Below are 13,300 nucleotides of genomic sequence, written 5' to 3'. Positions count from 1 at the left end.
AGTCCAGCAAAAACCAAAAAAACACTAACGGTACCTTCTTATCTGCATCTGGCTTTCCACACATTATAAGCCTTTAATATATCCTCTACAAACATTCAAACTCATATTATCGACTAGGATGCTTTAATCTCTCTATTGATGGTGCTTTTTCTTCTTGTAATCAAAATCTCTTTCTCTCTTTCAATCTCCCGTTTGCTAATTTCTTTGCGAATTGGGTTTTGAAATGGCTTTCTCTATGCTTTTCACAGGACATGCTGAATGTGTTTAATTTCTCTACGAATAAGTCAGTTTTTTTCCGATTGTTGTTTAGGTTACAGGAGGTGGAGGATACACAAAGGAGAATGTAGCTCGTTGTTGGACCGTTGAGACTGGCATTCTTTTGGATACAGAACTTCCTAATGGTTAGTAAAAGTTTGTTTCAATATTTTGTCAGAGAAAGTTTAATGTTTTGGGGCTCAGGGGTTAATTGTTTCTGCAGAGATTCCTGAAAACGACTACATAAAGTATTTTGCGCCGGATTTTTCTTTGAAGATACCGGGTGGTCACATTGTAAGGAGCTCTTATGTAACTTATAGTTCCTCATTGCTTTAACAAAATCTAAAGAGAGATTGAGAATCATTTTGTGTGTTTGAAATGAAAACAGGAGAATCTTAATACCAAATCGTACATCAGTTCGATCAAAGTGCAGATTTTGGAGAATTTGCGATACATTCAACACGCTCCAAGCGTACAGATGCAGGAGGTAAACTCAGATCATCATAGGACACATTGATGCTTTTATCAATCTTACACTGATCAGTTTTTTTACTTGAATTTCTTAGGTTCCACCGGATTTCTACATACCGGATTTTGATGAAGACGAACAAAACCCGGATGTACGTGTGGATCGTAAGTATCGATAACCACCTTCAAGGCTCTACTTTAGTCCCTTTGTTTTCTTAGTGACTAATGTTATATATGGAATGTTTCAGAGCGTTCACGGGATAAGCAGATCCAAAGGGATGATGAATATTTCGATGGAGACAACGATAACGATGCGTCGTAAAACATCGATTCTTAGAAATTGTTGGTTAATTTTTTTGTTTAGTTATGAGATTTGTAATAATATCAACATTTTAACGGCTATTGGGGCACCAAAACCGCTTCTGATTGATTCCATCTTCTTCATGTTTTCGTCTTGGTGTATATGAATGAAGCTTTTTGGTTCACTTTCTCATCATTGTGACTTATATAGTGATCAAATTCGTTACATATTGTACAGTACAATTTGCACTTGATCAAATTCAATTTTATTTTTAGGCAGCCTTGTTAGTAAAAAACACTAAAGATTAATAGAAAAAATAGATTTAAAAACGCTAGTGAGAAATACGCAGAGAATTATTAAGATTAAACAGAAAAATACATTTGAAAAGCAAAATTCAGTGATTATTAACAAAATCTGAGAAAGAACAGAAAAAAAAGATCAAGGATATGATTTTTCTTGATCAAAATTTGCATCAGAGTCATGGAAGTTTTAGATTTCCAACACTGCTCAATTGAGCTTCTTTTATCAATGGTGATTTAACTCATCATTTGCAATCAGATGGATATATATATATCGAGCAACATAAGACTCGATGTTAAATAAAAAACATTAGAAAGAATGTAAAACGAAAACACAAATGAATAAAGAAACAGAGAAAATGATAAGCAATGGAACTGAAAAGAGTTGTTTTCCTTCTGCTGAGGTATTTATTGGGGGCTGCGACGAGGTAGGGTTTCTTTTTTTCTATATAGAGGTGGTCAGAATCTAAGCCCTAGGGTTAAATTTGTTAACCATGGTTAAGTTAACCATTATAATTTTAAATATTCCATTAAATATATGAGATTTTTTTATAGAAAAAGGTTTGGGTTATTTATTTATTTTTTTGGAGTTTGAAGTTTTCAAGTTTGTCTGATCAATTATTTTTCGTGTTTAGGATTTTCAAATTTGGAAAATATAACCTAAGGTCTGAAACGATTAAAGTTGATGGAGCGGACAAAACCGTCTATGGATTATACTTTTTGTTTTTACCATTTTTAAATTAGACAAATTGTTAGGAATGTCTTTCCAAGACTATCATTTTTTAATTCTACCCATTATGTAGTCTATTTTTATTTATAGCCTTTTAACTTTTAATGAACACTAGATTTTAACCTGCGGTATACCGCGGGGCTATATTATTTTAGAAAAAATCAAAATGTAATATGCTTAATTGATTATCATTATTATATAACCTATTATTTTGTATTTTTTTGAATATAAAAACCTTATATATATATATATAATTTAGTGTACAATTTTAGGATTTAACATGTGGTACGACGGACAAATTTTTTTTATTAGTATAGACAATAATGTTAGATTTTACGATTTTTTTGTGTATTAAAGTTAATAATTTTATATATGTACAATTAAAAAAACTGATGCTGATAAAATATTAAAACAAGATTTAAACCGTATTATTACTTTTTGTTGATGATATTATAAATTTGTATTAATATCGATCCAAACCCGTCCCACCATATAACTCTCGTGAGATATCTATATATACATTTTTGTAGGAGGTTTTTGAAGATAATGTTGAAGATTTGAGCCATAATTCAACAATTAATTCAAATGGGTGGGTTTTACCCGGTTTAACTCTGTTCGGATCCTGGATAACATGTTTAATTTTGTTCTGATCTTGGATAACATTAATTTTTGGAAAAGTTACCTAAAAACTAATAATTAAAAACGAAAATTAATGATTTAATTACCAAATTTAATATAAACAATATCTCTAAACTAACCATATTTCTTATTTACCTTAACTAATTTCCTAAAATATTTCTACCTAATTTAAACATAAATATATAATTCTTCTTTCATTTTTATTTGATTTTATACTTTATTTATTTTGAATTTATATAAAATATATATAGTTAATAAAATATTATATTTTCTTCTGAATATGATGTAATTCAAATTTTTTAAAATGGACATATATTATTCAACCTATGAAGAAATAATATGTGTACAATGTCCCACATCGCTTAAAAAAATTGGACAATGGTTCAGACCCATATTATAAAAGGACCAAAATGATTCTAATTACGAATAAGCAGGAAGCTTGATTTATCAGGCGTCCAAAATTAAAATAGTTATCCGATTTTACTCGGATTTTTTATTTTAAAGAATTGAAACTTTAAAATGTTTCAAGAAATTATAAATATTATAACTTTATCAAAAGTTAAATATTATAATTTTAATTTTTTTTTATAAAGTTTATCTTTAAAAAATGCTTTAAATATTTATAATTTTAAAACTTATAACGTTTTAAAAATTATAAATTGAATTTTACAAGAAATTTAAATATTATAAATATATAAAAAATATATTAATACGAGACGATATATTACAGGAAAAATCTTAAATATAACAATCAAAATTCAATGATGAATTTTGGGTCGATATTGTATTTTTTTAAGTTTCAAATTTTATAATATTGAAATTTATAAGAAAATGACAAAATTATGTTTCGAGCTGACGAGCTTCTTGAGAAGGACGAGGTGACGAGCTTCGTGAGACGGGCGAGCTGACGAGCTTCGTGAGACGGGCGATCTGACGAGCTACTTGAACGGACAAGCTGACGAGCTTCTTGAGGCAGGCGAGAGGACGAGCTTCTTGAGACGGACGAGCTGACGAGCTTCTCTATGTCTCTGCGTGTCAGACGGAATCCCCCCCCCCTGACAGGACATGCTATTTCGTATTTAGAGAGTTCCTACAACTCATACCTACAGATTATGAAGGTGTTTCAGTGGAGAAAATAAGCGGTCTGTTCCTTTTCGCTGCACCGAAACCGATCAACAAATGCTTACCCGTGTTGTCTCAGCAGAAGAGATAAAAAAGGTCCTTTTCTCTATGCCTAATGATAAATCTCCAGGCCCTGATGGTTTCACGTCTGAATTCTTTAAGGAGTCATGGGAGATTTTAGGTCCTGAATTTATTTTAGCAATTCAATCCTTCTTTGCTTTGGGGTTTCTGCCTAAAGGTGTTAACTCAACAATCCTAGCTCTCATCCCTAAGAAACTGGAGTCCAAAGAGATGAAAGATTATCGACCTATATCGTGCTGCAACGTAATGTATAAGGTTATCTCCAAAATCTTAGCTAATAGATTAAAGCTTTTGCTGCCACAGTTTATCGCAGGCAACCAATCGTCGTTTGTTAAAGACCGGCTACTAATAGAAAACGTCCTTCTAGCAACAGATTTGGTGAAAGACTACCATAAAGATTCTATCTCGGAGCGTTGTGCAATAAAAATCGACATCTCTAAGGCTTCCGACTCAGTCCAATGGTCATTCCTCATCAACACTCTCACTGCGATGCATTTTCCTGAAATGTTTATACACTGGATACGACTTTGTATTACCACGCCTTCTTTCTCGGTACAAGTCAATGGAGAATTGGCTGGGTTTTTTCAGAGTTCTAGAGGTTTGAGACAAGGGTGTGCTCTCTCGCCATATCTTTTTGTGATTTGTATGGACGTTCTCTCAAAATTGTTGGACAAGGTTGTAGGAATAGGACGTATTGGCTATCACCCTCATTGTAAGCGTATGGGGTTAACCCACCTGAGCTTTGCAGACGATTTAATGATACTCACGGATGGTCAATGTCGATCAATTGAGGGCATTATAGAGGTCTTTGATCTGTTTTCAAAATGGTCGGGTCTTAAAATAAGCATGGAGAAATCCACTATTTTTTCGGCTGGTCTCTCTAGTACTTCTCGGGCTCAGCTCCACACTCATTTCCCTTTTGAAGTTGGGGAGTTACCTATACGCTATCTGGGACTACCTTTAGTGACAAAGCGACTATCATCGGTGGACTACGCTCCGTTAATTGAGCAGATAAGAAAACGTATAGGGTCATGGTCATCTCGATTTCTCTCTTTTGCAGGACGCTTTAACTTGATCAGTTCAATCATCTGGAGTAGTTGTAATTTCTGGTTAAGTGCTTTCCAACTTCCGCGTGCATGTATCCAAGAAATAGAGAAGCTCTGCTCAAGTTTCCTTTGGTCAGGAACAAATTTGAATTCAAAAAAGGCAAAAATTTCTTGGAACCAAGTTTGCAAGCCAAAATCAGAGGGAGGTCTTGGCCTCCGGAGTTTGAAAGAGGCAAATGATGTTTGTTGTTTGAAACTGGTCTGGAGAATTATATCTCATGGTGATTCGTTATGGGTCAAATGGGTAGAACACAACTTGTTAAAGCGCGAGATTTTTTGGATTGTCAAAGAGAATGCAAATCTAGGATCTTGGATATGGAAGAAAATTCTCAAATACAGAGGGGTTGCAAAACGTTTTTGTAAGGCTGAGGTGGGAAATGGTGAAAGTACTTCCTTTTGGTTTGATGACTGGTCGCTTTTGGGTCGACTTATTGATGTTGCAGGGATAAGAGGCACCATTGACATGGGGATTAGTCGCACAATGTCTGTAGCGGATGCATGGACTTCTCGTCGAAGACGACATCATCGACAAGAGATCTTAAACACGATTGAAGAAGTGTTGTCCACTCAACATCAAAAGAGAACGCAGCAGCAGCAGCAGGGTCGTGTCTTATGGAAAGGGAAGAATGACATCTACAAAGATAAATTCTCCACCAAAAACACTTGGAATTATCTCCGGACAACATCAAACGAGGTAGCCTGGCACAAAGGAGTTTGGTTCCCACATGCTACACCAAAGTACTCTTTCTGCTTATGGCTTGCAGCACACGACCGCCTCGCCACTGGAGCCCGCATGATCAAGTGGAACCGAGGAGAAACAGGTGACTGCACCTTTTGTCGCCAAGGCATTGAAACTCGAGACCACCTTTTTTTCATGCAGCTACACATCGGCAGTCTGGACAGCTCTTGCCAAAGGCGTCTTCAACACAAACCACTCAAACAACTGGTCCCAAATCATCACCTATGCTACGCAGCACAAGCGTTGTCGAATCGAGAGCTTCCTCACCAAATACATCCTTCAAGCCACTGCATACACCATTTGGAGGGAGAGAAACAGAAGCAGACATGGCGAAACACCGAATACTGCAGGCCAATTAATTCAATGGATCGACATACAAGTCAGGAATCAAATCACCACAATTCAAAGGCAAAAGGATAATAGATACGAAGCATGCTTCCAAGCGTGGCTCCACAGCCGCTCTTGATATTTAGATCAATTTTTCAAACTGTTTTTAATCTTCTCTTTATAAATTACTCGATGCACAAGTTGTAACAACGTTATTTTTTCTTTTGAGTATAATTTAATATTCTATTCAAAAAAAAAAAAAAAGGAATTTTTTTTGGAATGCTTGATAATCGATGGTTACAAAATTTTGGATCCATTTGAGTAATTAAGAAGCATTAATGAAAAAGGCTATCTTCTAAGAGAGAAATGCACCACGGATCATCTTTGGAAGCATTAATCGAGTCCTCTTTGATCTTTTTTTCACATCATTAATTTTCAGTTTAGGTGTCAAACGTAAATGCTTCCTTTGCTATTTCTGAAAACTCGACGCAAATTTTATATTTATACGTTGCATATTATTCGCAAAGATCAGAATCAGCTAGCAAAAGTGGTAATGAGATCAAGGAAAGGTTTGAAAAGAACGTTCTCTAAATTTAATAAACCTGAAATAAAGAAGAACAGAGCATGCTCTTTAAATAGAGATTGAGCAACTAAAGCATAAGCCAAACTGAAATTATTTAAAGAGCATGCTCTACAATAATATATCCTTAAGAATGAGAAAGATTGTGAGAATATGTCAGATTCCGTGATACAATACTTTTATCTGTTTGCCTTTTTTATCATCATTCATCATTACACTATTTGTTTCATGGTTTTTTGTTTTAGTTTTTCTTTTTGGTTTTTCTATTTGGTTTATGAATAATACTTTCTTTCTTTTTTTAAGATGGCTCGAGACTTGTCATTTTATGATGTCTTCTTTAATATCATGCTATGTGCTACGTCTAATATGATGGTACGTGCTATGTACATATTAATATCTTACTACGTGCTATGAACATATTTAACAAATATATTCTTTTGAAGGTGTTTAACATGGAGAACATTGGTGACGAAGAAGAGAACTTAAATGACAGAGAAAAAATTGAAGCAGAAGATGGTGAGTCAGATTTGGACATCATGTTTTGTTATTGGAAAATGCAACAACGAGTACTTTTATTGATCGTCCAGTTCGTCGATCCGTCTCAAGAGTTGGGTATAATTATATCCAAACTGCTCTTACAGTTAATCCTGCGCATTTCCGCCAGTTATATCGTATGGAACCAGAAGTGTTTCATAAACTCTGTGATGTTGTAAGAGTGAAGACATGGCTAAGAGATACACGATATATATGCGTCGAAGAAATTTTGGCTACTTTTTTACTCACGGTTGGCCAAAACTCAAGATACTGTTATACAATGGACACATTTCAGAGATCAAGTTATTCTACAAGCATAAATTTCATAAGGCACTTAAGGCATTAGCTTTCGTCGCACCAAATTGGATGGCTAAACCTGAAGTTAGAGTACCTGCAAAGATAAGAGAAAGTACAAGCTTTTACCCTTATTTCAAGGTATTTATTTATATAACGTTACTATTTATTGAAATTAACTAGCATATAAAAAATTTCTATTAATATATAGGATTGCATTGGAGCCATTGATGGAACACACATTTTTGCAATGGTACCAACATGTGATGCAGCTAGTTTTCGTAATCGGAAAGGGTTCATATCACAAAATGTTCTAGCTGCTTGCAACTTTGATCTACAATTTATATACATCCTTAGTGGATGGAAAGGTTCAGCACATGATTCAAAAGTACTTAATGATGCTTTAACAAGGAACACTAACAGGCTACAAGTTCCAGAAGGTATTTATTTTCTATGTATCCATAATTTCTTCTATATTTTATTTAAGAAGAATAATTTATCTTGTATTTTTTTATTTTCAGGAAAATTTTATCTAGTTGATTGTGGATATGCAAATCGCCGCAAGTTCTTGGCTCCATTTCGGCGTACTCGTTATCATCTTCAAGATTTTAGAGGTCAAGGCCGCGATCCAAAAACCCAGAATGAGTTGTTCAATCTACGTCATGCTTCTTTGAGGAATGTCATCGAAAGAATCTTTGGTATTTTCAAATCTCGTTTTCTGATTTTTAAATCAGCACCTCCATATCCTTTTAAGACTCAAACAGAGCTAGTTCTTGCTTGTGCTGGATTACATAATTTTCTTCATCAAGAATGTCGATCAGATGAGTTTCCTCCTGAAACAAGTATTAATGAAGAGAATAGCGATGACAATGAAGAAAACAACTATGAAGAAAATGGAGATGTTGGAATTCTGGAATCCCAACAAAGAGAATATGCTAACAATTGGAGAGACACAATATCTCATAATATGTGGATGGATGCTACAGGAGCTTGATGAGTGTTTTTTTTGTGACGAAACAGTTTTTCATTACCGTTTAGGATTCTTGAGTTTTTCATTACCATTACAGTTTTTAATAAAAGCTTCTCTATTGTTTTGTGTGGCGTTTGCTTTTTAGGAGGTAGGGGATAATAATCATGATACTTTTTAGGTGTACGAGTATGTTGTGTGCTTGATGTGGAATTAATAATAATCATTTTACAAAACTTTCGAAATATCAAGGTTGCATCTATTATTTTGGAAGAGTCTTTATACGAAGAAAAAGCTTTAAACTCAATAAACCAATAACACTATACTTAAATAGAGTCATAAAGTTTGTTAAATTCATTTTATTTGAATAACACATAACTTTGATTAAATTTTTAAAATCTTTAACCCAATAACGCATGACTTGTAATGATTGTAAAAACAATTTTTAAAATACCAAACCAATAACACAAGACTTTAACAAAGTCTTAAACATTCAATATTGAATAACAGTGGATTTATAAAGATTTTAAAGTCATTATAAATGTAAGAACCAATAAACCCCCCTAATGTTATATATTGCAAACGGTTTGAATGTGTCAGAGCGTTCACGGGATAAGCAGATCCAGAGGGATGATGAATATTTCGATGGAGACAACGATAACGATGCATCGTAAAACATCTATTCTTAGAAATTGTTGGTTAATTTTCTTGTTTAGTTATGGGATTTGTAATGATATGAACATTTCAACGGCTATTGGGGCACCATAACCACTTCTGATTGATTCCATCTTCTTCATCTTTTGTACACTTTCTCATCATTGTTACAGTTTTGATTTTTACTTTAGTTTTTTTTGGGCCAAGTTCAATTTTGATCAAATTCAGTTCGTTAAATGTTGTACAGTACAATTTGTAAAGACTAATATAAAAAATAGATTAAAAAAAGCTAGTGAGAAATACGCAGAGAATGATTAAGATTAAACAGAAATACAATTGAAAAGCAAATTCAATGGTTATTAACAAAAACTGAGAAAGAACAGAAAAAAAGAGATCTAAGGATTTGATTTTTCTTGAATTGCATCAGAGTCATGGAAATTTTTGATTTTCAACAGTGCTCAATTGAGCTTCTTTTATCAATGGTGATTTAACTCATCATTTGCAATCAAATGGATTTGATGTTAAATAAAAACTCATTAGAAAGAATGTAAAACGAAAACATAAATGAATAAAGAAACAGAGAAAATGATAAGCAATGGAGAGACTGAAAAGAATTGTTTTCCTGGTGCAGAGGTATTTATTGGGGGCTGCGACGAGGTAGGGTTTCTTTTTTTCTATATAGAGGTGGTCAGAATCTAAGCCCTAGGGTTAAATTTGTTAACTATGGTTAAGTTAACATTATAATTTTAAATATTCCATTAAATATATGAGATTTTTTTTTTAAAAGGTATGGTTCTAATTTTTCTTTCTGGATTTTGAAGTTTTCAAGTTTGTCCGATCAATTTATTTAAGATTTTAGGATTTTCAAATTTGGAAAATAGAATCCAAGGGATCAATTTAGTTGATAAAGTAGACAAAACCGCCTATGGATTAGACCCTTTTTTTTTATCATTCTTAAATTAAACAAATTGTTAGGAATATCCTTCCAATATGACCATTTTTTTTATTATACTTCATTATGTAGTCTATTTTTATTTATAACTTTTTAAATTTTAAATGATAATTTTACCCTTATTTGAAAATATTTTAAGTTAATAAAATGAAATAATATATTTTCCCGCCAAAAATCTTTAAAGTAAATGGTTAACAAGAATTTTAAAATAGTTCAAAAAGATTTAAAAATGTTTTAAAAATATTAAAAAAAAAATCGAAGAGTTAAAAAATGATTTGCAAATGTTTTTGAAGACTTTATAAGAGTTTCAAAAGAATTTTAAAAGGATTTACAAAGGTTTAAAAATCCTTGTACATCCTTTTAAAATTCTTTAAAACTCTTGTAAATGATTTTAAAATCTTTTACAATGGTTTTTAAAGATTTACAAGGATTTAAAATATTTACAAAGGTTTTTAAAGTGGTTTTAAAGTATTTACATGTGTATTTGAAGACTTTATAAGGATTTTAAGAGGTTTTAAAATGATTTGCAATTGTTTTTAACAACTTTACAAATGTTTTAAAAGGCTTTAAAAATTTTAGAAAGATTTTTTAAAGAATTAACAAGGATTTTTAAAGGGTTCTACAAAAATTTACAAAGATTTTAAAATACAAATTTTGGCGGGAATATTTTTGCAGATGATCGTTAGGAAATAATTTTGGCAGGAAACATAAATTTTAAGAAAAAAAAAAATTGGAGCCAAAAATGTTTTGGCGGGAAAATTTCAATTTATAATTTTATGTTCTCATTAGATGAAAAGTAATTTAGTCATTTGTTTATGAAAATGAGTATTTTTAAAAATGGACAATGGAATGGGGTATTTTTGCAAAAAGACATTGAGACCATCTCCATTGGTAGTCTGTCAAGAGAGTTTCTCACTATTAAAATAATAAAAATAATGAAATGAGAAGAGAGAGTGTAAGAAGTTTCTCAAGTGAGAAACTAGGAGATACTCTCTACAAACCATAATTACATTTCTCTCCTTTCAATTGGTTCAATTTTTTCATTAAACTAAAAATTTAATCATATATTTTTTTTGTTTGAGAAACTTTTTGGATTCTCCTTGATGGAAATGCCCTGAAAAATGATATTTTTACAAATCTCCATTAAATTAAATGGTAATGGTGACGAAAAAAATAAAAAAAAAAAATTTGGTCAAACAAACTTCAAATTACTTTTTCCTAAAATAAATATGGGTCACGACTGATTATTGTCCACAAAAAATATGATTTTCGTCCGGTTTAGTTAGTTTCATCTATAACATTCATTCAAAACCTAATGTTGTTACATTTTGTTTCATTTTGAGTTGAGTTTTATGCAAAAAAACCGTATAAATAATTTTTTTTGCAACTTAACCTCCATGTCAAATAAATGCAGGTCAATACCACGATCTTAAATGTCACCCACAATATTACCTTTAGACGTGTATAGATTTTGCAAACCGCATAAGTCTGTATATAGATTATCAAAACGACGTTGTTTTATCATATTTTAAAAAGAAAATAATTACCTTTCGAACCCATAACCTTTAGAACATTCTAAGCATACATAACCAAATGGGCTAAAACAGATTCTGAAATTTAACTATATATATATAGGCAACAATTAGTTTGTGACGGGTGAGCATTAATCAGGAACGACTAAGTTTGGTCTGCCATTAAAACTGCGGCTACTGAAACACGAGAATCTTGCCGCTCTCTCTGCGAAACCCAGATCGCCGAAGAATTCATCCTACGACGTCGTCGTTTTCGTAACCATCATATATCTCAGCAGTGGAGAGCTCATTCGGAGTTGTATAACACGAGCCGGAGTCGTTCTCCATCGCCACTTCTTCCTTTATAGACTCTGCTTCGTCCTCGTCATGATTTGTTAGAATGTGTTTGTTTTTATGTAAACCGAAAATAATATTTATATATATATATATATATATATATATATATCGGGTTCTATAAGGAATTAAAACTGTTTCAGCCCGATATATATATATATATATATTATCTACTTTTTGTTACTTTGTTTTTTTTATTAAAAAAAATAGATAAAAGTTTTTTTCCGATTTCTGGTGACGGATTTATTTCAGATTTGGGTAGGACTAGGCTCTTTTAACGATCGTAACAGTTCAAATCAAACGACAGTTTATATAATTAAACCTAAACTCAGCATCTGAGTCTCCTCTTGCATTTACACACCGTCTAGCATCTAATTTTAATGTCGCATAGAGAATTAAGAAATAAAAGGGAACAGATAAAGCGAAAAACATTAGTACAACTAATGGAAGTGATCAAATCTATGGAGTTCGGTGGCTTAAAAAAGGTAACTCCCACGTCGTGAGCTGGAAGCGTAACCAGAAGCAAAAACCAGCAGATCTGGGGGAAGTGACAGCGTATCCGGCAAGGTTACTTCCGTTGTGAAAGATGAATCGGAGGGTCCCGGTGTATGGAAGAATAAGAAACTGAAAAAGTCAGTTGTTTTGCTCGAAGCTGCTGTGAAGATCGATCCTTCACATCTTGCAGATTTCTTTGCCAAACCGATAAGTGCATGCAATTTGAAACTCTGCTTGTTTTGTTTAATAAATTCTAATGTTAATTGATAAATCACAACTTTGTTTTTTTTTTGTTCTTGTTGTTTGTTCATAGTCTGTGCTGGGCAGTGATTTACTTGCGTTGCACTTTTACTTTGAGAAAGGACTTTCCCAAGTATCATTTCCATGGGTGGAGATGTTCAAGGAGACTCCTTTATCTAAGTTGATCGATGTGATCTACTTCTTTTTAGTTTTCGTTAGATGTTCCAATCAAAGTCTAGGGGTAAGATCTTCTTAAAGCTGAGTTTCTTGTTATAATTAAACATGATTCATTATTTGATATTCCTCAATCTATATATGAAGCTTCAATTGATTAGATAAAAAACATCAATTTGGCGCCCTCTATTATTTTGTATTGTGGACAGTTGAACGTATTATGCGCACACAACATAATTGTGGGATAATTTTGGAAAAATAAACTCATCAATCTACTATATAATTTATTATGTTTAAATGTACTTTTATTCTAAATTTTAGTATAAATAAATTTCAATTAATTTCGTTAATTTGGTTTAATTACACAAAATTGTGATCCACTTCTATCCATAAAATTTCTCTACTGAATTATAACAACACTAGGTTCTGCACTTGCATTGATAAATTTGGGTTATATTCAACTTCTATGGGCTACATT

The 13,300-nt window shown here is 32.5% G+C and overlaps 1 protein-coding gene and 2 pseudogenes across 3 annotated transcripts; all 3 read left to right on the top strand.

The window, feature by feature from the left end:
- Window positions 1-223: 223 nt before the first annotated feature.
- Window positions 224-1,045, top strand: hda10 (histone deacetylase 10; the record flags this gene model as incomplete). Its single annotated transcript, NM_114334.1, has 6 exons — window positions 224-260; window positions 321-401; window positions 479-549; window positions 644-742; window positions 822-888; window positions 972-1,045. The coding sequence occupies 6 exons, from the start codon at window positions 224-226 to the stop codon at window positions 1,043-1,045; spliced, it is 429 nt and encodes a 142-aa protein (NP_190052.1).
- A 2,799-nt stretch (window positions 1,046-3,844) lies between these two features.
- Window positions 3,845-6,160, top strand: AT3G44650 (annotated as a pseudogene; the record flags this gene model as incomplete). Its single annotated transcript has 1 exon — window positions 3,845-6,160.
- Window positions 6,161-6,950: 790 nt separating this feature from the next.
- On the top strand, window positions 6,951-8,469 carry AT3G44640 (annotated as a pseudogene; the record flags this gene model as incomplete). The annotated part of the gene is made up of 6 exons: window positions 6,951-7,019; window positions 7,091-7,163; window positions 7,235-7,356; window positions 7,449-7,616; window positions 7,687-7,915; window positions 7,997-8,469.
- Between the last annotated feature and the right edge of the window lie 4,831 nt (window positions 8,470-13,300).

The sequence above is a fragment of the Arabidopsis thaliana genome, chromosome 3 (assembly GCF_000001735.4).
Source record: "Arabidopsis thaliana chromosome 3, partial sequence".
NCBI lineage: Eukaryota > Viridiplantae > Streptophyta > Magnoliopsida > Brassicales > Brassicaceae > Arabidopsis > Arabidopsis thaliana.
Note: the sequence above shows the minus strand (reverse complement) of the source record. Positions and strands in the feature narration are given on the sequence as shown.